Source organism: Trichechus manatus, unplaced genomic scaffold, assembly GCF_000243295.1.
Source record: "Trichechus manatus latirostris isolate Lorelei unplaced genomic scaffold, TriManLat1.0 scaffold00016, whole genome shotgun sequence".
NCBI classification, from domain to species: Eukaryota; Metazoa; Chordata; class Mammalia; order Sirenia; family Trichechidae; genus Trichechus; species Trichechus manatus.
This window is the reverse complement of record NW_004443952.1, coordinates 23,415,227-23,436,599: the sequence shown is the minus strand read 5'-3', so window position 1 is coordinate 23,436,599 and position 21,373 is coordinate 23,415,227. Positions and strand designations below refer to the sequence as shown.

Sequence of the window (21,373 nt, the reverse complement as noted above, 5' to 3'; positions counted from 1 at the left end):
ACCAGTCCCTGGAGAAGGACATCATGCTTGGTAAAGTAGAAGGTCAGCAAAAAAGAGGAAAACTCTCAACAAGATGGATTGACACAGTGGCTACAACAATGGGCTCAAGCATAACAATGAGGATGGCGCAGGATTGGGCAGTTTTTCATTCTGTTGTTCATAGTGTTGCTGTGAGTCGGAACTGACCTAACGGCACCTAACAACAACAGAGACAGTCTGGTCGTATCCCTGCAATGTTACCTTATATGGAAAAGGGATCTTTGCAGATTAGGTTAAGGATCTGGGGAGATTATCCTGGATGGCTTGGGTGGACCCTAAATGCAATCACAACTGTCTTTATAAAAGGAAGTGAGAGTGAGATTTGACACAGAAGAACAAGGCAATGTAACACTGAAGCAAGAGTCTAGGCTGCTGGCTTCGACATTGGAGGAAGGGGCCATAAGCCAGGAATGCAAGGAAAGCAGCTCTAGAAACAGGAAAAGACAAGGAACAGATTCTCCCCTAGAGCTTCCGGAGGGAGTGCATCCCTGCTAACAGTTTGACTTCAGCCCAGTGCAACTAATTTTAGATGTCTGACATCCAGAACTGTAAGAGAAAATATGCATCTTGTTTAAAGCCTCATGTGTGGTAATTTGTTACAGCAGCCATAAGAAACTAATATACTGTGTCATCTCCACTATGTAAAGTCAGGGAAGCAGATCGCACCTCTGGCTCCAGGCTGTGTGTGCCGGAGGCTTCAGGCTCCCATAGCCTTTGTTGTTAAGGGGAGAAAGCATTTTGCACTCAAGCCCCGAGTAACCTCTCTAAACCTGTTTCCTCCCCTAAGATGGGATGTAATAGTTGTGTTACCTGTTGCATCGGTGTGGTGAGCCTTAAACGAGGTAATTCATGTAAAAGTGCTACATAGCACACAGTACCAAAAAACCAAACCAGTCGAAACCAAACCCATTGCTGTCAAGTGGATTCCAACTCATGGCAACCACATGTGTGTCAGAGTAGAACTGTACTCCACAGGGTTTTCAATGCCTGATTTTTCAGAAATAGACTGCCAGGACTTTCTTTCTAGGTGCCTCTGGGTGGGTTCAAACCTCCAGCCTTTCAGTTAGTAGCCAAGTGCTTAACAGTTTGTACCACCCAGGGACTCCATTAGCACAAAGTAAGCCCTCAATAAATATTACTTACTAGTATGCATCTTGATCGAAGCAGATGGATCATTTTTCAGTGTTCCCTACTCTATCCCATCTTAAAATCTGCAGCATGAAGAAGGGTCAGTAAATCACTAACATGGTGACATTTTCAGGTACACTTAAACCAAGCATTTCAAACTCCAGGGAGACACAAGACAGGGTCTAATCAGAAGTCTATGCCCCTCACGCTTCGTCTGTGGGACTCTAGTTCCACACTCAAAGCACAGGGCAGGCACCTGGTTCAGGTGAGTGTTTTGCTCCCAGCATGCCTTAGGTTGCAAGAAATTACCCAGTTATTCATGTATGGAGAGAGAAGAGCCTGCTCTGACATGCAGGTTAGAATTTGAAAAATTCTTTTTCAGGTTTCTCGGGAGTTTGGTTTGCTATGGACTTGAGGGCTTCCTGAGGCGGTGGCCTCGAGCTTTTGAAAATAATTGCTTTTCCTTCTCTGTGTTCAGCAATGCTCTTCAGCCGCAGGGAGAAACCATTTCCTAGCTCCAGAGAGCTTTGGGAATGGAACCCAGAGGGCTACAAACCCAGGGAGCAGGTATCAGGAGAACAAGCAGGGGTGGTTCCAGGTATGGTGGAGCCAAAGCCTCCCCGCTGTGTGAAGTAGCGATGGTGACAATGATTATAGGAAGATGACTAACGACTGAACGGTTTTGCAGAAGTGGTTTGGTGACTCAACACAAGGCCCTTTGTCCCCAGTCACCTGAGGTGGGCTTTGGTTCGAGTGCAGTCTGAGACCCTGAGTTCTGTCAGCTGCAGGATTGCTCTGCTCCCTTACCACCCCTCTGCTCCAGTTTTCCTTTTGCTTGAAAACAAGATTGAATTATCTTTCTTCTCCTCCGGGTGTTGAGAGTTGGGAAGCTTGTTAAATAAACATGTCCATTAAAGGCATTGCTGTGCTCCCAGGAGGCAGTAATTGCAGTAACTTTGGGACCCAGAGGCCGGAGAGCCTGGTTCTCCTCTGCCCTTCCGAGGTCTCTTTGCTTGACCCTGGGCAAGTTCTCGGCCCTCTCTGGGGTTCAGTTTTCTCTCCTGTACAATCCAATACAATACTATTAATTTATATTCTTCCCATCACAGTAATTAAGCCCTCTGGCTCAAGCCAAAAATGATAAAGCAGGACTCGTTTTTGGCTGAAAAGCACTCATAATAGAAGATTTAATATTGAAATACTCCTCTACCAGGTGGTAAACAGCCACCGTCTGAGCCCCTCAAGGGCCCTGCGACTACCACTCCAGCATCTTAGCCCCTTTTCTGGCACCCCTGAAGCTTCCCCAAGACCCAGCATCTCAAGGAGTAATGCTGGCACAGCAAGGACACAGGCTCCTGCACAGAATTAGAGCCTGGCCTTATGCCCCTGGTCAGAGCCCGGCTGTCCTGTCATTCAGGGTTTTGAATATCATCTCAGGGCCTGGGCACTTTCCAATATCCATAGGGCTTCCAGAGGAGCCTCTTCAATCCCTCACACACCAAATTCAGGCCCAGCCTATGGAAGAATTAGGAGTTCAGCTGGGAATGGAACCATTTCTGAGCCACGGAGGCTTGGTTTGTCTGCCCCCCTCCTTTCTAGCAGGTAGCACTTAGTTCTGGTCCAAGAAGGCGGCCCCAGGAGGAGAGACCTGGTCCCCCTGTTCTGGTCCACCTGTCCTCCAGACCCTTTGAAGGCCTCTCACCTGCTTGATCAGAGATCACACTCCCTCATTTCCTGCCCCTGAGTCACTTCATGCTGCTCCTTCCTCATGAAATTCCCAAGCACTTTTATCCTAAAGGCAAAGCTGGGAAAGACCACTGAACCACACAGCCCCTAGTAGCTGCCTCAGGGGTCATAAGGGGTAGGAAGGAGGAAAGAGGGGTCCAGCAAGCAGCTCCCTTGATATTGGGCTTCTCTGTGAGATCTTCATTGGGGTCTGTGGGCTAGTCCAATCCCCTCATGTGCCAATAATTAGGCCCAGAGGACAGCTAGTGAGGCGGCAGCCTGAGATCCGGGTCTCTGGACTCCCAGGTGAGGCTCTGTCCACTCCACCTCAGCCCTCCCTCCTCTGAGGGTCCATCCTTCCCTTCATACAAACAAGACACTGCTCTGGGGAAGGAATATTCCATGATGCCATCATCCATCTGAGCAGATGTGCAAGGGAAACACCTTCCTTATTCCAGCCCTGGGGCAATTGCTTTCAGCAATTTACAGCTAATGCCTCATCCGGATTCGGCCTATCTGAAAAGGTTGTTTAACACCACACCTAACACCAGGTGAGCAATAGACTGTGCCATTAATTAGGGGTCTGGTCCAGGCCCTCCCACTGACTCCCTGTAGGATCTTGGGAATTCCTTTCCTTCTCTGGACTCCATCTGTACAACAGGGATGCTGAACGAGAAGCTCTAAAAGCGCCCCCTGCTCCCTGATCTGTCTTTGATTCTGTAAGGTCAGGGTGGGATCAGCCACCACAGGAATCCTCTCAGGGAGGGGCTGCTCCTCCTAGCATATTGTGGGATTTTAGGAACCGCTGGAGATGGGAATTCAGCCTAGGTCTGTCTCTTCCTCTAGCTTGTCTAGTGCTTAATAGTGCGACATTCGAAGCCAAGCTTTGCAGTTCCAGATCCATCACTACCACTACGGGAAATCATTTTCACTCTCTGAGCCTCAGTGTCCTCATCTGTCAAATGAAGCTAATAACCCTTGTCCTCACAGCAGAGTTGGGACAGTCTGTGGCAGAGCCTCCTAGTCATTTCCCAAATATCTCTCTTCCCATTCAGCCACAGAAATGGAAGACCTAATTTTTAGCCAGGGATAGGGCCACCCGAAAGAAAGACTACTGCTCCAGCCTCCCTGGCTGCTAGCCGTACCATGTGGCTAACTTCTAGCCAATGGGATATAAGTGGAAATATTTGGTCCAGCTTTGGGGACCCTTCCATAAAAGCTGCTGGCAAGAGCAGTTTGCCTTTTGTCTTCTTCATCTCTCCCTCGAGCCCGCTGCCTGGAATGTGGATGTGGTAGCTGTCATCTTGGACCATGACGACAATGGCCACTGCTAGGGATAGCTGAAGGAGCCCTGGTGGCACAACAGTTAAGTGATCAGCTGCTAATGGTTAAACACTCAGTTGCTAACTGAAAGGTTGGCAGTTTGAACCCACCTAGCAGCTCTGTGGGAGCAAGACCTGGCAATCTGCTTCCATAAAGATTACAGCCAAGATAACCCTATGGGGAAATTCTACTCTGTCACATGGGCTCGCTATGAGTTGGAATCAACTCAACAGAATCTAACAACAACAGGAACGCCTGACGGTGAGCTGGAAGGAGTCTCTATCCTTGAGGGTCATTTAGCTACCTCCTTGGACTACTTGGAAACCCTGGTGGCATAGTGGTTAAGAGTTCAGCTGCTAAACAAAAGGTCAGCAGTTGGAATCCACCAGGCGCTCCTTGGAAACCCTATAGGGCAGTTCTACTCTGTCCTGTAGGGTCGCTATGAGTCAGAATCGACTCAGCAGCAACGGGTTTGGTTTTCAGTTTTGGACTACTTATCCCTGTGTTTCTTATTTAGAGAAATCAACCCCAATCTATGTAAGCCATGGTAATTGGGTTCTCGGTTACTCAGAGCCAAATCTAATCCTCACTTACTGCCGTGGAATCTGATGAAATCAAATGGTTTTCATCTGGCCAAGTCACTCTCCTGCCTTCAAGTCCTTCTGTCCCTCCTAGGATAACTGCAGACTCCTTAGCATGACATCAAGACCCTTTATGATCTGTCATTCTCTTAATGCTCCAGCCTCAGCTCTCTCTCTGGCCCCTACTAGTGACTAGGAGGCTCTGGCGCTCACCCTACCCAGCTGCCAGCCAGAGGAGCTACTCACAGCTCCACAAGCCACCAAACTCCCTCTCACCTCTGGCCTTTTACGTATGCAACTCTGTCTTCCAGAAACGCCATTTCTCCCTTTAGCCCTTTTTAGCTCTCATAGTTTAGCTTAGCCATCACCTCCTCCACGAAGCCTCCTCTGCCCTTCCCAGGTCTGGTTTTGTCCCGTTTCTCTTTGCCCTCTTGGCACCCCTGGCTTTCTCGCACTGTATGAAAGACCCAAGCCAGTTTCCATCTCTTTCTGTCCCACCAGTCGGAGGATGGGGTTGTGTCTGATTCATCTCCACACCGCCAGGATCTGGGAGAGGCGGGGTCCTCAGAAACAGAAGCTGAGTGAAGGGCAGAATGATGGGTGAGAGATGCCTACTAACATGGAAACTGCTGGACCTGGGTGAGGGGCTGTGAAGAGGAAACAGTCAGAACTGGCTGGAGACAGAGGTGAAAGGCAAGGGCAACATGGATCACTGTCATCCCTGCTCCTGAACTCCAGTCACCCAGGAGCTGGCAGGCTGGGTCCAAGAGGCCCTTGTGTGTTCCTTGGCAAATCTGCACTGCATGCTGTTAACTGTGGGCCAGCATTTCAGGCTCCCTCAACCAGCAAATATGTGAAGACAGGCTGGGCCTCTGCCAACACTCTGCACTTCAACCACTGCGTCATAGTTGTCCATAACCAGCGATGATAACAGGATAGGAAAGTCAACTGGTGGAGTTTCGCAAATAGAACACATTTGGGGTCCAAGGTTTGCAGTCCAAGGACCTTGCTAACAGTGCACATTATCGAACAGCTCCACCACTGCTTTCTGGGGCCCTGTTCCCTGACCCCTAATGGCCTTCCATCCATCTTACATTCTCTTCCTTTTACAGTGGGGGAGACTGAGGCTGAGAGGGAGAAAGCTGCCTGAGGTCACACAGAGTGCCTGGAGCCGGCACCAGAACCCAGGCTCTGACACCCAGCCCCGTGCCCTTTGCACCACACCTCTCGTGTCTGTTACTGCTGTCCAATAATTAACCGTGGTTTTAGATAAAGATACGGGCCCCTCGGGCACAATCATCAGGGTCCTGGGGGGACATATCCATCTCAGATCCTCTGAACCAGAAGGGCACACTCTACTGATTTGGTAACATAATCCTTTTTTATGTTTTTTTTTTTTTAATCTTTTTATTATGAGCAAGTTTAAACAGACACAAAAAACAGAGTATAATGAAGCCCCTTGTGCTCATCAGCCAGCTTAAGTAATTATCAACACCTGCGTTCTTGACAACTTCGTTCTTACCTTTCTGTTGCTTGAATTCACCTGAACCCCCCACCCCTGCCCCAGGTGTGTGCATATGCTGGTTCCTTTACCTGACACTTTCTTCATCTGTCTGAGTTATCTAGTGCTGCCATAACAGAAATACCCCAAGTGAGTAGCTTTAACAGATTTATTCTCTCACAGTTTAGGAGGCTAGAAGTCTGAATTCAGGGCACTGGCTCTAGGGGAAAGCTTTCTCTGTTGGCTCTGGGGGAAGATCCTTGTCTCAACTTTAGTGTTCTCAATGCTCCTTGGAGATGTCCACGTGGCATCTATCTTTCCCTGACTGTACTTGCTTGCTTCTGTGCCTAATCTACCCCCTTTATATCTCAAAAGTGGTTAGGTTTAAGATATGCCCCACACTAATATGACCTCATTAACATAACAAAGAAAACCCTATTCCCAAGTGGGATTACATCCACAGGTATAACCCATTACCCGTTGCTGTTGAGTCAGTTCCGACTCATAGCCACCCTATATGACAGAGTAGAACTGACTCATAGGGTTTCCAAGACTGTACATCTTTACGGAAGCAGACTGCCACATCTTTCTGCTCATGGGTTTGAACCACCGACCTTTCCATTAGCAGCTGAGTGCTTAACCACTGTGCCACCAGAGCTTCTTTCTCCACAGGCATAGGGGTCAGGATTTACAACACATATTTTGGGGAGACACAATTCCATCCATAATATTGTCCTTCAGGTCTCATACTCTACCCTTGCCAGTCAAAGCAGTTAGGCAGCAGCAGCACTGGATCACAGGGAACTTGTTAGAAATGCAGACCATAAGGTCCCCAGAATACGTAGGATGCTATGATGGGCAGTTTTCTCTCAGAAATATATGGTGGAGGTGGGAGTGGGGTGGCGGGGACTGTTTTCAGAGGAAGGGAAAGAGGAAGAAAGACAAGTAGGCAGACGGAAACAGAACCAAGTTTGTGGCAAATACTCAGGGTCAATTTGGTTTGAAACATTCAGACTTTGGTCGTGCTTAGAGAGTGCAAACTTCACTTGGGGGGTCACTTAGTGTACTGGGTTGAATAGTGTCCCCCCAAACTTCATGTCCACCTGGAACCTCAGAATATGACCTTATTTGGAAATAAGGTCTTTGCAGATATAATTAGTTAAGACGAGCTGATACTGGGTTAGGGTGGGCTCTAAATCCAGTCACTGGTGTCCTTATAAGATGAGTCACAGACACACAGGGAGGCCATGTGAGGGCAGAGGCAGAGACTGGAGTGACGCAGCTACCAGCCAAGGAATGCCAAGGATTGCTGGCAACACCAGAAGCTAGATGTGATGAGGAGGGATTCTCCCCTAGAGTCTACGGAGAAAGCATGGCCTTGCCAACGCCTTGATTCTGGACTTCTGGCTTCTGAACTGCAAGAGAGTGAATGTCTGTTGTTTTAAGTCAGCCAGTTTGTGATAATTTGTTATGGCAATCCTAGAAAACTAATACACTTAGAAAACAAGAGAGAGGAAAAGAAAAACAAAACAAAACTTGTTTTGGTTTGTTTTTTACATGCAACTTCATTTGTAAATTTTCATTCCTGCAACTCCCTGGGTGTCTTGACCCAGCCTTCCATCTCCTGTCCAAACAAAGAGAAGGGAGGCACCCATTATGCTCAGTATAGAATAAACTCCCAGTTCAGCTCATGCATCTTTTTGTTTGGAATCCGTCTGATCTGTTCATTATTCTCAGAGCCTAGAATCTTCTTCAGTAACTCCTAGACATATAAGGCTCCAAAACGCTGAAAAAAAGAAACAGCTTTTTTTCCTCCACCAGTTCTGTGTAAACACATCCCTGGGTGACATTCTCTGCTGACAATGGCCTGACAGAGGCTTGTGTTATCTCACTGTTTCTCCCTCAGTCCTTTTCATCCAAACACCCACAGTGGCTCCAGGCCCAATGTCTGTTACAGATCCCTGGAACTCTTTTGCCCGTTAAGAAGCTGAATCCAAAACATTTCTGAAAAATAGTCAACCCTCTGAGAAAACAATGTGTGCGTTTCATTTTATCCTCAGCCCCTGCATACTCAGCCTTCTCTCCAAACCATAAATTACAAGCATTGTGGAAGGTTTGCTTTTTTTTTTTTTGATGATTTTCCAAATGCCTTGCAACAGGAATGCTTTTGTGAGTTCTGGTGCCAACCACAGTTTATCAAGTGTCAAGGGTGAGGGTGTTGGATAGAATCTAGATACAGACAAAGCATTCAAAGGCTAAGTCGTTCATTCTCTGAAAACATCCATCATGGAGTCATAGGATTCCCAAAGACCACCCAGTCCTGGGCTTCCCAAATAAGGCTGCACACCAAAGCATATGGGAAACTTAAAAAAAATTCCTGGGCCCCAACTGACACCTGCTAATTCAGGATCTCTCAAGGTAAGGCTCTGGGAGATTTTGTTTTTTAAAGTTCCCCAGGCAATTCTGATGCACAGCTAAGTTTGGGAGCCACTCGTGCAGTCTAATTCTTACCTGATATGCCCCTCTACAGAATTTTGTCAAATACTTGTTTCTCCCTATTTATATTTCTCCAGTGATGGGAGGCTCACTGCCTTTCAAGGCAGCCCCTTCCCTCCTTAGTCAGCTCTGCTTTGTCAGGAAGTTCTGCGTCCCTGTAACTTCCCCCACTGGCTCTGTCTTCTAGGGCTAGTTGCAGATCACCTCTGTATTTGCCCTTCAGAAATTTGGAGGGTGCCAATTTGTCCCCCCGAGCTGTAAGGATGAACACCCCCAGTTCCTTCAGCAGCTCCTCACAGGACACAGCCTCCAACATTTCCCCCATGGGGGCCCTTTCCAGGGTGTCACAGGTCGCCTCAGACCTGCCACAGCCTTCCAGTGTGGTCTGATCACTCAGGACTGATACTCGCTTTGTACTAGATGCACTGCCTCTATCAATGAAATCAATGAGCTTGTTAATGATTGACCAATTATTCATTAAGCCAACTAAGTGGGAGCACCATGGAGAGTGCCCACAGTGCGCTAGGCTGTGGGGGAGGCAGAGAGGGTTTTGCAAGGGGCTCACCTGTTTCTAGAGGAAAACATGGGCACCATCATGGCAAGATGCAAAATGTAGTACCTTTGGTGAAGGGTTAAATTTCACAGCCAGGACTGTGAGCATCCTAGGGTAATATAGCTGTGCAAGACTCCACAGAGATGTAGCTTCAGTAAAGAACTATGGGAGCCAGTCAGGTTCAAGCAGGAAAAAGGGAACACTCTAATTAAATATATGGCTAGGTAGGTGGCGCAAACAGTTAAGCGCTTGACTAATTGCAAGGTGGTGGGTTTGGACCTACCCAGAGGTTCCTCAGAGGAAAAGCCTGGTGATATGCTTCTGAAAATCAGCCATTGAAAACGTTACAGAGCACAGTTCTACTCTGCAACACGTGGAATCCCCATGAGTTGATTACAGCTGGTTAGGGATTCCATACAGGGATTGGGTGCTAACAGAATCGCTGGAAGGGCTGAACGGAGAAGCAGGCCCTAGCAAGACCTCCAGGACTGACTCTTAAAATAGACCTGGCCCACCAGCAGCGTTACTATCTGAGGCCACCTCTGCAGCCACAATCAAAGAGCAGGGAGCTGTAGTTAAGAAGCTGCAGCCACAGCTGCCACTCCACACCCAGGAAGCTGGGGAAGGGACAAGGAAGCGTGCTGCAGAATATCCTTACATTTCTGCAATCATGCTTGTGAACGAGAAACAGCCCAAAGGCAGAGTAATACCCTCCAACTCCTTCCCACCTTCCACATCTGACAGAAATACGGCTAACGGGCAGCACCTAGTTCACATCCCAAACCCCAGCTGCAAGCCAGGCTGGGAAATACAGCTTTTCGCTTTCCAAAGTGCAATGGCGGGGGGGGGGGGGGATGGCGAGCAAGCCATGCCAGCGCAGCTCCACACCATGGGTGTGCATAGAGATGTGTGCTCAGGGCATTCACGTTAGCATGGTGTACAGCAACAAGATGGAGACCATCTAAATGCCCAGCACCAGTCCACCTCTTCCCACTACAGTAGAATTCTATGCCACCTGGAGAGGATGATGCAGTCTGTATATAGTGGCGTGAGATAAGGTCATAATAATACAACACCCCCCCCAAAAAAAAAAAAAAACAAAAACAAAAAAACACCAGGCTGCAAAATAGAGTTCACCATATAATTTCATTTTTTATTAACAGAATTTTTTTTAATATATTTTATTGTACTTCAGGTGAAGGCTTACAGAACAAATAGTTTCTCATGAAACAGTAGTACACATGTTGTTTTATAACATTGGTTAATGACCACACAACATATTAACCCTCTAACTTCTCAACCTTTTTTTTTTGGTGAAACTACACATAGCCAAAGATACACCGAATTAACAGAATTTTTGAAGAATGCAGAGAAAAAAAAAATTCCAGCAGAATAAACACTAGACCATGCTGGTGCCAGTGATTAAACGCTGGGCTGCTAACTGAAAGCTTGGCCGTTGGAACCCACCAGCTGCTCCGTAGGAGAAAGATGGGGCAGTCTGCTCCCGTAAAGATTACAGCCTTGGAAGCCCTGTGTAGGCAGTTCTACCTTCATACGGGTCGCTGTGAGTCGGAATCGACTCCACTGCAACTGGTTACCTTTGGGCAAAGGGACTACAGGAAATTTTTTGTTTCCTCTCAACCTTTTCTGTGTTTTCCAAGTTTTTAAAAATAGTGCATATATTCTTTTTGTCCTTAGGCTAGAAATGTATTTTTAAAATGCACAAATATCCTCATAAAGGAATTGGGAGCAGTGAAAGTGGAAGGCACAGTCAGAAATTAGTGAACCCAGGGGGAGTTGGGGAGGAGGAGAGACAAAGAGGTTAAGGAGAGGCTAAGTATGACCATGGAACAAGGCACCTCGGGCGGGAGTGAGAAGGAGAAATGCAAAACGTGGTTGGCGTCCAGCCTCAGAGAGTCTATCTGTACGACCTGGGCAAGTCCCTGCCCCTCTCTGGGTATGTTTCCCGTCCCAAACGAGGACCCTAGGATCCCAGCTCTGAGCGGCGTGGCCACCCGGCGCGCGCAGAGATGCGGCGGCGAGAGCGCCAGAGCGGTACCGGCGGTCCCAGAGGTAAGGGGCTGGGGCAGAAGAGGATAGGGCGCTAGGCCCCGGGGAAGCCGGATCCCCGCGCACAAGGGTGGGAGAAAGGGGGCCTTGGCCGCGACGCGGGATATAAGCGGCCCCAAGCGCAGGCGGAGCCTCATTGGCTGCTGCGCCAGGGCGCGGGGGCGGGACCTGAGGCGAGTATTAGGCGAGCAGCTGGACTAGACGCGGGGGAGCGAACCGCGTCCTGCTCTGCCGCAGGTAACCAGCCGCCTTTCTGCCCCTCAGCGCCTGTCCGCGTGATGGAGGCTTTTCTCTCTGGGTCCCGCCTCCCCATCTAGGGGCCAGCGGACCCTCTCCACGCCCCCAACTCCAGTTCCAGGGGGCATCTGATGGGCCCCGAGGACGAAGGACCCCCAAATCTTAGCCCGTTAGCTGCACCTCACCACTCCGCCCACTCGGTCTACTCCAGCTGAGACTCTCTGGCTCCCGAGGGTGGGGAGAACGAGAGGGTACAATCCTAAGCAAAACAAGAGTCAGTACAGGGTGAACTGTAAGAAATTGCCCATATTCCAGACTTATAACGGCCTTATAGGACAGAGTAGAACTGCCCCATAGAGTTAAGTATAAAGCTAGGGCTCTGGAAATCGCGGCTGGCCTCCCCTACTTCCTTGCCATGTGCCCTGGGTGAGACCTTGAACCTCTCTGATCCCCAGCCTTCTTCCAGAATAGGGGCCATCATCTGCTCTGATCGCCCCGGGGCTGCTGTGAGGCTCCATGAGTTAACTGATGAGAAGATTCCCACAAACCGTAAAGTGTGGTGTGCCTGTGAGCCTTGATCCTCCCATCTGCAAGTGGAGGCACCAGCGCAGACACAAATGGACCCCTAGAATGGGAATGGCAGTAGTGGCCAGCTTTGGTCTGTGACTGCCTCTCCTGCCTGCTTAGCCCCTTCACCCCCACCCCATGATTCCTGACTCCCCCTTTTCCCCACCTCCTCTTGGGCCCTGTTATGGATTGAATTGTGTCCCCCCAAAATGTGTATCAACTTGACTAGGCCGTGATTCCCGGTATTGCATGGTTGTCCTCCGTTTTGTGATCTGACATGATTATTCTATGTGTTGTAAATCCTAACCTATATGATGTTAATGAGGCAGGATTAGAGGCAGTTATGTTAATGAGGCAGGACTCAATCTACAGGATTAGGTAGTATTCTGAGTCAATCTCTTGTGAGATAAAAAAGAGAGAAGCGAGCAGAGAGGAGCGGGAATTCATACCACCAAGAAACAAGAGCCAGGAGTAGAGTGTTTTGAGAAGCTCCTAGACCAGGGAAGATTGATGACAAGTACCTTCCCCGAGAGCCCACAGAGAGAGAAAGCCTTCCCCTGGAGCTGGCATCCTGAATTCGGACTTCTAGCCTTCTAAACTGTGAGAGAATAAATTTGTTTGTTATAGCCATCCACTGTGTTATTTCTGTTATACCAGCACTAGATAACTAAGACCGGCCCCTTCCCCACCGGGCAGTGCTGCTGGGCCCAAGACAGCCTCTGTTCCAGCGCCAGGCAGAGGCTTGAGCACTGTGGAACCTGGGCCCCACCCATGACAGGGCCACTCGTTCAACTTCCCCCCAAGGGGGGGCTTTCCTGGTCAACATTGATTTTTAAGGGCTGGGCACCTGGTTGGGGCGTTGCTTTTCTGAATTCGTACTTTGTCCCCCTGCCCCTCATTTCCCACCCACCCCTGGGGTGGAAGGTGGGGAGTGCTGAGATGGGTGGGGCAGGCAGATGCAATTTGATTTTGCTGCTAGATAAGGTAAGACTGAAGTGAAACAGCAAACAGGGAGGGATTTTAATTTTAGCTGGAGAATAACTTTGCTTCAACTAATCTGGGAACCTTTCTCCACTCTTTAAATTTCAATTAATAAATATACGGCTTACATTTGCATAGTTCTTGTTGTTTTAATAGTTTACCACGTTCTGAGAGTCATAGCCAAGAATAAACATACCTGTCCTCCCAGCCAGAGTCTCTGGGTGGTGCAAACAGTTAATGTGCTCAGCTGCTAACCTAAAGGTTGGTAGTTCGAGTCCACCCAGAGGCACCTCAGAAGAAAGGCCTGGTGATCTACTTCTGAAAAATCACCCACTGGAAACCCTATGGAACACAGTTCTACTCTGACACACATCGCGTCACCATGAGTCAGAGTCAAATTGACAGCCACTGGTTTGGTCTTCCCAGCTGCTGCATCCCTGGGAAACCTCAGTGGGGGCTAGGCCTCGTTGGTTTCTGAGAGCACTGCCAATTCCTGGGGTGGAGTGTCAGACTTTTTATATGCACAACCTTATTCAACATAACCCATGAGGCATTTCACATATGAGGAAACAGGCACAGAGATGAGGGTAGTCACTTTCTCAGAAACAACATCTCTGTCTCAGAGTCCCTGTGGTTTCCCCTCCCTTTGTTCAATTCTTAAGCAGCCTTTGTGGAAATTTCCCTGTTTCCTCAGTCTATCATTCAGTAACTGTTTACGGAGCAGCTGTCCTATCCAGGCATAACTGTAGACAGCAGGGAGGTAGCAATGAATGAAACAGAAAAAAAAAACCTGCCCTCGTGGAGCTTACGGTTTACTGGGGGGAGACAGAAAATAAACACATAAGCATGTAAATATAGTATTTGGTATTTCAGATGGGGAGAAATAAAGCAGGGTATGGGGGATAGAGAGGAGCCCTGGTGGTGCAGTGGTTAAAGTGCTCAGTTGCTAACTGAAAGGTCGGCAGTTCGAACCCACCAACCACTCTGTGGGAGAAAAATGTGGCAATCTGCTTCCATAAAAATTACAGCCTAGGAAACTCTATGCGGGTGGTTCTACTCTGTCCTGTAGTGTTGCTATGAGTCAGAATTGACCTGATGGCAACAGGTTTGGTCTTGTTTTGATGGGGGATAGAGAGTGCTGAGGGTGGGAAGAGTTGCAATTTTATCAAGGGTGGTCAGAGAAGGGCCTTGCTGAGACGGTGGCATTTGAGCAAAGAGTGGAGTGACCTGGAAAATAGATGGATCATAACAGGGTTGGATTGGAAAGTTCTTCAGGGTCCTTCTGCCCCTTATAATCTATATTCTAGAGGTGATATCACTTTATGCTAAAGTCTTGGACTATCTGAGCTGGTGGGGCTTTGAGTGACCACCTTGCCACCTCTCGCCTGCTCACCTTGGTTCCTCCTGTCCCCCTCTAGAGTGGTCAGCATGATGCGCTTCCTGGTACCCCAGCTGCCTTCCCTTCGTGGCAGGACTACCCCATACTCCTCAGCAGCAGCACTCCCAAGACCCATCCTGAACCCAGACATCCACTACAACCAGCCATTCATCAACAATGAGTGGCAAGATGCTGTCAGCAAGAAGACCATCCCGACAGTCAACCCCACCACTGGAGAGGTCATTGGGTACATGGCTAAAGGGGATCAAGCTGATGTGGATCAGGCCGTGAAAGCAGCTCACGAGGCCTTCCGCTTGGGGTATCCATGGTGCCGGATGGATGCCTCCAAGCGGGGCTGGCTGTTGCACCGCCTGGCCAACCTTGTGGAAAGGGATCGTGTCTGCTTGGCCTCACTGGAGACCTTGGACAATGGAAAGCCCTTTGTCTCAGTCATCTAGTGCTGTTCTAACAGAAGTACCACAAGTGGATGGTTTTAACAGAGAGAAATTTATTGTCTTCACAGTCCAGTAGGCTACAAGTCCAAATTCAGGGCATCAGCTCCAGGAAAAGGCTCTTTCTCTCTGTCGGCTCTGGAGAAATGTCCTTGTGATGCCTCAGTCTTTTTTTGGTCTGGGAGCATCTCAGCGCAGGAACCTCAGGTCCAAATGACACGCTCTGCTCCCAGCACTGCTTTCTTGGTGGTGTGCGGTTCCCATGTGTCTCTGCTCGCTTTTCTCTTTTATATCTCAAAAGAGATTGCATTAAGACACTAATCTTGTCAACCTCGTCAGTATAACCTCATCACAGTGATAGAATTTACAACACATGAGGAGATCACATATAATCTCATCCTAGTGGTAGAGTTTACAACACATAAGGAAATCACATCAGATAACACAATCATACAATACTGGGAATCATGACCTAGCCAAGTTGCTACACACATTTTTTTGGGGGACACAATTCAATCCATGACACCCTTCCAAGAGTCTTATGTCTTAGACCTGAATGAGGTCATCAAGGTATACCGATACTTTGCTGGTTGGGCTGACAAGTGGCATGGCAAGACCATCCCTATGGATGGTGAGCACTTCTGCTTCACTCGGCATGAGCCTGTTGGCATCTGTGGCCAGATAATCCCGTGGACTTTCCCCTTGGTCATGCAGGGCTGGAAGCTCGCCCCAGCACTCTCTATGGGCAACACTGTGGTCACGAAGGTTGCAGAGCAGACCTCCCCTTTCTGCCCTGTACTTGGCCTCCCTCATCAAGGAGGCAGGCTTTTCCCCTGGGGTGGTGAACATTATCACAGGCTATGGCCCAACGGCAGGGGCGGCCATCACTGGCTCCACGGAGGTGGGCCACCTGATCCAGAAGGCAGCTGGTGATTCCAACTTCAGGAGAGTCACCCCGGGGCTGGGTGGGAAGAGCCCCAGCATTGTGTTGGCCGATGCCGACATGGGCCATGCTGTGGAGCAGTGCCACGAAGCCCTCTTCTTCAACATGGGCCTGTGCTGCTGTGCCGGTTCCCAGACCTTTGTGGAAGAATCTATCTATGATGAGTTTCTCGAGAGAACCGTGGAGAAAGCCAAGCAGAGGGAAGTTGGGAACCCTTTTGAGCTGGATACCCAGCAGGGGCCCCAGGTGGACAAGGAGCAGTTTGAACGAATCCTGGGCTACATCCAGCTTGGCCAGAAAGAAGGTGCAAAGCTTCTCTGCGGCGGGGAGCGTTTTGGGGAACGTGGTTTCTTCGTCAAGCCCACGGTCTTTGGTGATGTGCAGAATGGCATGAGGATCGCTAAGGAGGAGATCTTTGGGCCTGTGCAGCCCTGTTCAAGAAGATTGAGGAGGTGATTGAGAGGGCCAACAACACCAGGTATGGCTTGGCTGCTGCCATGTTTACCCAGGACCTGGATAAGGCCATGTACTTCACCCAAGCACTCCAAGCTGGGACGATATGGGTGAACACCTACAACATTGTCACCAGCCACACACCATTTGGGGGTTTCAAGGAATCTGGCAATGGAAGGGAGCTGGGGGAGGATGAACTTAAGGCCTACATGGAAGTGAAAACAGTCACTATCAAGGTTCCTCAGAAGAACTCAAGAACGGTCACCATGAGACCAACTCCAGTCCAAGGATTCCACAATCACCTAGACTAGTGGTTGCCAAACTTTTTTTAGCCATGGACCCCCTTTCTTCCAAATGAACTCTTAGAGGGAACCCCAACAAACCAATTAAAATCAGGGCTGTTCTATTTATAGCAGGTATCAGGGTACCCTGAGTCCCATATACCTGGTCCCCAATCCTAGCCCCTTTGGTGGCCCTAAGTCACTGCCATGAAGCCTTAAGAGACTCTGGAAGACAGATTGAAAAGATTTGAGCAATAGCTTTTAGTTCTTTTTGCTTGATCCAAGGACTCTCCAATAGATTAACTTGATGGCTTAGTGGACGACTCATCTCAGACATAGAATTGGAAGGCATTAGAAGGTTTAAACTATATGGACACCAAATTTTGGCCCTGCTGTTCATTGACTTAATCTAAAAATTAAGAGTGATTTTCCTTTCCTAAGTACTATTTGCTGGCTGTTTTGCTTGCATGCACTTCATTTTGCTATTGATTTTCCTTAATTTGAGAGAAGTAGGCAAAGAATACACTTACATAATCATTCCTTTAAAAATAAGCTCAAATAACGCAAATTTCCATCAACTGGATAAGCAAACTATGGTACAGCCTGCAATGGAATATTGTTTGGTTGTGAAAAGGAATGAAGTCCTGATACATGCTATAACATGGATGAACCTTGAAAACATGCTGAGTGAAAGAAGCAGTCAGAAAAGGCCACATAGTATATAATCCCATTGATATGAAATGTTCAGAATAGACAAATCCACAGACATAGAATGTAGACTAGTGGTTGCCAGGGGTTGGGAGGAGAGGAGAAGAGAATGGCAGTAACTACTAGTGAGTACAGAATTTCTTTTTAGGGTGATGAAAATGTTCTGGAATTAATATGCACAACTTCGTGAATATACTAAAAATCACTAAACTTTACACTTTAAAAGGATGAATTTTTATAATATGTGAATTATATCTCAATTTTAAAATAAAATTAATAAATCAATAATCTTATGCATTGTGTTTGCAAATTCACTTTTGTCTCAATATCCTGTTGCTGCTGAACACTTTACAGAGCCTGAGGATGGAAGGGGCCCTGGTAGTCATCTATCAACTCCCAGCCCAGGTGCAAAAATTTCCACAATATTTCCATTTTTATTTTGTTTTCTCTTGGCTGGGTGACAAAGTGCAACTTTAAGACCCACGTGTAACAGCTCTGGTTCCTGCCCAGAGCGAGTCCATTTCAGATTTGATTTCAAGGCTTCCACTGGCATTGTCCTCCCAGGCCCTGCCAACCCCACACCACTCCACAAACCACGCCCAGCACTGGGGCCAACCTGACAGTGCTGGAGGTTTCCAGAATTTCAAACCTCAGAATTCATTATGTTTATTGTTGGTCTTACTACTTTCATTCCCCAATTGATGGGAGTGAAGGTCAGTCCAACCCAGCCAGGCCAGATACAGAAGCAGAATGCTAACCCCATCTCTCCTTGTCCTCCACCTTCCTAGACCATATTACTCACAAACAACCCCACCTCCAGCCCACACAGTCTTGCACATGCACACCCCCAATCATCTCTCTCACATCCTATTACCCTACCTGGGCAGCAAGATGATTTTGCTCATTATCTTAACTTGGGTTTGGCCTTAACTGTTTCCTGAGGATTCAGGGGCTATCCCATCCTCCCATATCCCTATCCTAGGACCTCCTTTCCATACCTTTTGTCCAGGGCCGAGGTGACCCTCACTCCCTGAAAGTGCACCTCTTATCTGAACTCTGGGAGGCTGTTGCATCTGTGCACAGTAGTGAAATTTTCTCATGAACAAACAGGCTGGGGAAATGGGAGTAGGGTGGTTCTGTAATGACTACCAAGCAACATCACAACATTTTAGCAAATCCATTCCATATTTGTTTCTCAATACTTCTAAACCAAAGAGGAGTTTAATAGAGGGCGTCTCAGTATGGAGTGGAGTTGGGAAGAGACAATTCTGCAAGGCCCCTTATTTCCATGCCTGCAATCCTGAGGCCCACCACTCATTTGTCATTTGTCATACTATGGTGGCTTGCGTGTTGCTGTGATGCATGTGACCGGTATTTCAAATACCAGCAGGGTCACCCATGGTGGACAGGCTTTAGCAGAGCTTCCAGACTAAGACTGAATAAGAAGGACCTGGTGATCTACGTCTGAAATAATTGTCCAGTGAAAACCTTATGAATAGCAGCAGAACATTGTCTGAGGCCAGAGAAAATATTGAAGTTGTCAAGGATCCCATATGATTGCATGATTGCACTTAGGGCCCACACAGATAATCCAGGATAATCTCTCCATCACAAAATCCTTAATTTAATCACATGTGCAAAGACCTTTTTCCTTATAAGATAGCATTTACCGGTTGTAGGTATTAGGACCGGTTGTCTCTGGGGGTCCTTATTTTGCCTATCACATGAGTTTAATGAGTATCTTGCTAGTCTCTGCCACAGCAGTAAATTCAAATCCGGGTGAAATATGAAGCAGCCCTTGTCTTCTTCTCCAATCTCACATTGCCAGGAATAACGCAGCTCATTTCCAGTTTCTCAGGTGTATACACTATGGGCCAGAAAGGGGAGCATACTGAGCACATCTGATCAAACCTAAGTCTGAATGCCCCTGCGGAATAACCCAAACATCCAGCTTTTTCGCCGGATCCATCAGATGGCTGTTACATCACGCTGGTTCTTTTCATCAGACGTGAAACCGTTTAGGAACTTTCATTTCGTTTGCCTCCATTCTGGATGTGATCCTGATCCCTGGTGGCCACTCTATTAATTAATTTTCTCAGATGATTCATTGATGAACTAGGTCAAAAAAAAAAAAAAAAGCTGAAGTCCTGGCTCTAGGCAGGGGAAAGAGAACTGAATAAAATAGTTCCTGGAGGAGTTCCTGGGTAGTGCAAACAGTTAACAACCTCAGCTGCTAACTGAAAGGTTGGAGGTTTGAGTCCACCCAGAGGCACCTAGGAAGAAAGACCTGGTGATCTACTTCCGGAAAAAAAAAAAAATCAACGTATGGCAATTGGCATAATATAGTTCTTCAAGTTTATCTTCTACCTCCTAGTATGGTGAGTAGTGTCTGGGGTCTTAAAAACTTGTGAGCGGCCATCTAAGATACGACTACTGGTCTCTATTCTTCTGGAACAAAAGAGAAAGAAGGAAACCCAAGAATCAGAGAAGGAACCGGACTAGAGGACTGTTTGTCTCCATGAACCACTGCCTCCTCTACCTTAGACCAGAAGAACTAGATGGTGCCCGGCTACCACTACCAAACATTCTGATCAGGGACACAGTAGATAGATCCTGATAGAAAGGAGAAAAATGTGGCACAGAACTTCAAATTCTTAAAGAATTTATTGGACCAGACTTATTGGACCTATTGAGGCTGGAAGAGTCCCTGAGAATCTGGCCCTGAGTTACTTTTCCAATCTTGAATTGAAGCTATCCTCTGAAGTCACCTTTAAACTAAGTAACAGTTTAGCTCTAAAAGTAAAGATTGTCACCCTCGAGTGTTGCGTTCTTTTAAAAAATTATCTATTTGAGACCAAAGGGTCAACAGCTATTTTAAAGCATAAAAGAGAAGGTTGTGGGGCAGGGAGTTTAAGTTAATCGGAGTGAAACAAATAGAAAGAAAGAACGAGAATGTTGACACAATGTGAAGAATGTAACCAATATCTGATCATTATGTCTAGAAACTGTGGAATGGGAGTCGGTTTTGCTGTATTTTCACCAAAAATAAAATAAAATATTAATTTAAAAAATCAGCCTATGGAGCACAGTTCTACTGTGACACATATGGGGTCGCCATGAGTCAGAGTTGACTTGATGGCAACTGGTAGTGCTAGCCCTCCAGGAACGCAGTCTGGTAGGGGAGACAATCACAGAATGGAGTCCAAAGTGCTAAGATAAGCAGAAGTACAGGGGCCATGAAATCTCAGAACAGGAATAACAGTTATTAAGCACTATAATCTGCCATCTCATTTAATCCTCCTAACTACCCTCAAGGCAAACTGAAAAAAAAAAAAAAGAAAAAGAAAAATCCAAACCCAATACCATCAAGTCAATTCTGACTCATAGAGACCCTATAGGACAGGGTAGAACTGCCCCTTAGAGTTTCTAAGGAGCACCTGGTAGATTCAAACTGCCGACCTTTGGGTTAGCAGCCATAGCTCTTAAGCACTACACCACCCTCAAGGCCCTTATCATTATTACGCCATACTTAATAAATGGGAACATCAAGGCTCAGGTGTGCTCAGTCATCTGCCCTGGCTCCACCATCCAGCTGGTAAGTGGTTCAAACACAGGATTATAGGCTTCTTCGCTCTCAGCCACGTATTCTTCCCATGTGTATTAGGGTAATGTTAGAGGCCATAAAAAAGAAATGTCCAAGTTTTAGGGGTTTAATACAATAGAAGTTTATTTCTTGTTTACATAACAATCTAATGCAGGTATTCTGGTTAATGGGCATTTTCCTCCACACGGAGATTCAGGGACAAGGTTCCTTTCATCCTGTGGATTCACCATCTGTAGTGGTTCTTAACCATTTTTATGTTATATATTCCTTCGGGAGCCCTAGTGGCATAGTGGTTAAGTGCTACACCTGCTAACCAAGAGGTCAGTAGTTCAAATCCAGCAGGTGTTCTTGGA

General features: G+C 47.4%; 1 protein-coding gene across 1 annotated transcript; it reads left to right on the top strand.

The window, feature by feature from the left end:
- The first annotated feature begins 14,629 nt into the window (after positions 1-14,629).
- Positions 14,630-16,738, top strand: ALDH1B1 (aldehyde dehydrogenase 1 family member B1). The gene is given in 4 exon segments (XM_004372373.1): positions 14,630-15,028; positions 15,569-15,811; positions 15,813-16,404; positions 16,407-16,738. Coding segments are annotated over 4 exon segments (1,566 nt in total).
- The last annotated feature ends 4,635 nt before the right edge of the window (positions 16,739-21,373 follow it).